The sequence below is a fragment of the Papilio polytes genome, unplaced genomic scaffold (genome assembly GCF_000836215.1).
Source record: "Papilio polytes unplaced genomic scaffold, Ppol_1.0 DF822157.1, whole genome shotgun sequence".
Classification (NCBI taxonomy): domain Eukaryota; kingdom Metazoa; phylum Arthropoda; class Insecta; order Lepidoptera; family Papilionidae; genus Papilio; species Papilio polytes.
In genome coordinates, this window is record NW_013527047.1 from 1 (window position 1) to 1,898 (window position 1,898).

General features: G+C 33.5%; 1 protein-coding gene across 1 annotated transcript; it reads right to left on the reverse strand.

Moving 5' to 3' along the window:
- Positions 1–282: 282 nt before the first annotated feature.
- On the reverse strand, positions 283–1,892 carry LOC106106801. Its single transcript, XM_013287461.1, has 3 exons — positions 1,837–1,892; positions 1,294–1,391; positions 283–722 (listed from the first exon to the last, which is right to left on the reverse strand). The coding sequence occupies exons 2-3, from the start codon at positions 1,377–1,379 to the stop codon at positions 491–493; spliced, it is 318 nt and encodes a 105-aa protein (XP_013142915.1). The 5' UTR covers positions 1,380–1,391; positions 1,837–1,892; the 3' UTR covers positions 283–490.
- Positions 1,893–1,898: the final 6 nt, after the last annotated feature.

Below are 1,898 nucleotides of genomic sequence, written 5' to 3' on the forward strand. Positions count from 1 at the left end.
GCGGTTGGGACTATTTTATTATCGAGTAAGCGGACGGTAGAATACATAGGCTACTTTTTATCCCGGGAATAGTTACGGTTCCCGTGGGATTCATTAATTTAGTTATTTTAATGTTTACTAGATCATTCTGCAACGGTTCAACATATCTTATTGAAATTTGGCACAGACATAAAACAAAGTCTGGAGTACACATTGGATAAGCTTCATCCCCGAGAAATGTCCGGTTCCCGAGGGGTACATAGCTTTTTGTAATTTATATAGTTAATATGTTCTCTAATACCACGCGGACGAAGTTGCGGGCAACACCTCGTAAAAAATGAAAGAAAACCTTTCAATGTTATATAGATAAAGCAGTATGGAAACAAATAAAATAGGTACTTAGATCATAAATTGTCGTATTGCCTTCAAAAAGAGAGTGAACAGCTATCTATTGAGCTAGCGCGTACTATCGACTGCATTGTCACTTCACAGGAACGGCGGTCGTGCTAGCTTAACAAATATTAAAAAAAATAACCTTCAACATGATAAGGTCCCGTCCACTTGAAGCACTAGACCCTGATATTAATGCTCGGATTCTTTGAGCGTCATTCGTCATATGGAACTCAATATCACGGATGTCCAAAACGTTGTCATCTTCCGTCTTATCATCTACAATCTCCCAACTATCTACTTTAAGACGTTTCTTACGTTTAGATTCCTCTGCGGCTTTATGTTTATATTGTCTGGAATTATATTTTTACATTTTTTTATTTGACACTTAGGGCCTGTCCTACCAAATAATAAATAGTCTTAATAATCCAACGTGTAAAATATGTGATGGTTATCGGATTTTGTTACATTATCTGACAGTGACATTTTTAAGCTATCTGAGCCTCTATCAGCCATTGGTGGGACAGGCCCTTATAAAGCATAAATTATCTGTGACTTAGGTTATATCTGTTAAATAAATTTAAGTATAAATACAGCTAGTTTACTTTCTAATTGTGTCTTTTGAAATTTTCGGATTATAAAAACTCGTGCACACCTTTGACCAAACTATCGCACAACCGTTTAGTCTCTCTTTGATTGCTACGAGCATATGAAGCACTACTCGATATTGTGCAACTAAACAGTTGAATTGGCTGAGAAATAATTGACAATCGCACAACAAATGTCATTGTTATGTCAAAGATGTGCTCTAAAAGTATTATTTGTTATTAAAATAAAAAAAAAATCAACATAATTGTCTATGTTACGATATCACAGATTTATTAGAGTTTTATTAAATATTATAATATCGTTTTTAATATTAACCTTCTCATATCTTTCAACTGCTTCATCTGTCCGTGTCGCATCGCTCTCTCCGCTGACGACATTGTTTCTGGTTCCATTGTCTCCATTAAATTATTGTCCTATAATATAATAAAATATATTATAATCTAATCTATATCTAACATTATAAATATAAAAGCTTTGTATTTTTGTATGTATTAAAATAACTCAAAAACTATTAGGGTATTTTCTTAAAATTATTTTACCATTAAAAAGCTATGTTATCAGTGAGTGACATAGGTTATTTGTTAATTTCACGCCGACAAAGTCGCGGGCAATTCATACTAATATTATTAATGCGAGTTTAGATGGTTAGAGTTTGTAACAAAAAACTGCTGAACGGATCTGGATGAAATTTGGCATAGATGTAGAGCATAGTCTGGAAGAACACATAAGCCATTTACTTTTGTTTTTTATATCCACACGGACGGAGCCGCGGGCTAAAGCTAGTGTAAGTTTAAAATATGAAAAATATTGTCATCTCTATTTCTTTGATAAAACAGAGATATAATTAATAATATTCACCTGTAATAAACCTCGCAATTGCGCAGCTAACTTAGTAAGTTCATAAAATCGTTGCTCTTCAA

Excerpts from the sequence above, each read along its gene's own strand:
- LOC106106801 (XM_013287461.1), bottom strand. The coding sequence starts at position 1,379 with ATGGAGACAATGGAACCAGAAACAATGTCGTCAGCGGAGAGAGCGATG. Across the intron at positions 723-1,293 it reads CAGTTGAAAGATATGAGAAG|ACAATATAAACATAAAGCCG; the intron begins GTTAATATTAAA and ends ATATAATTCCAG.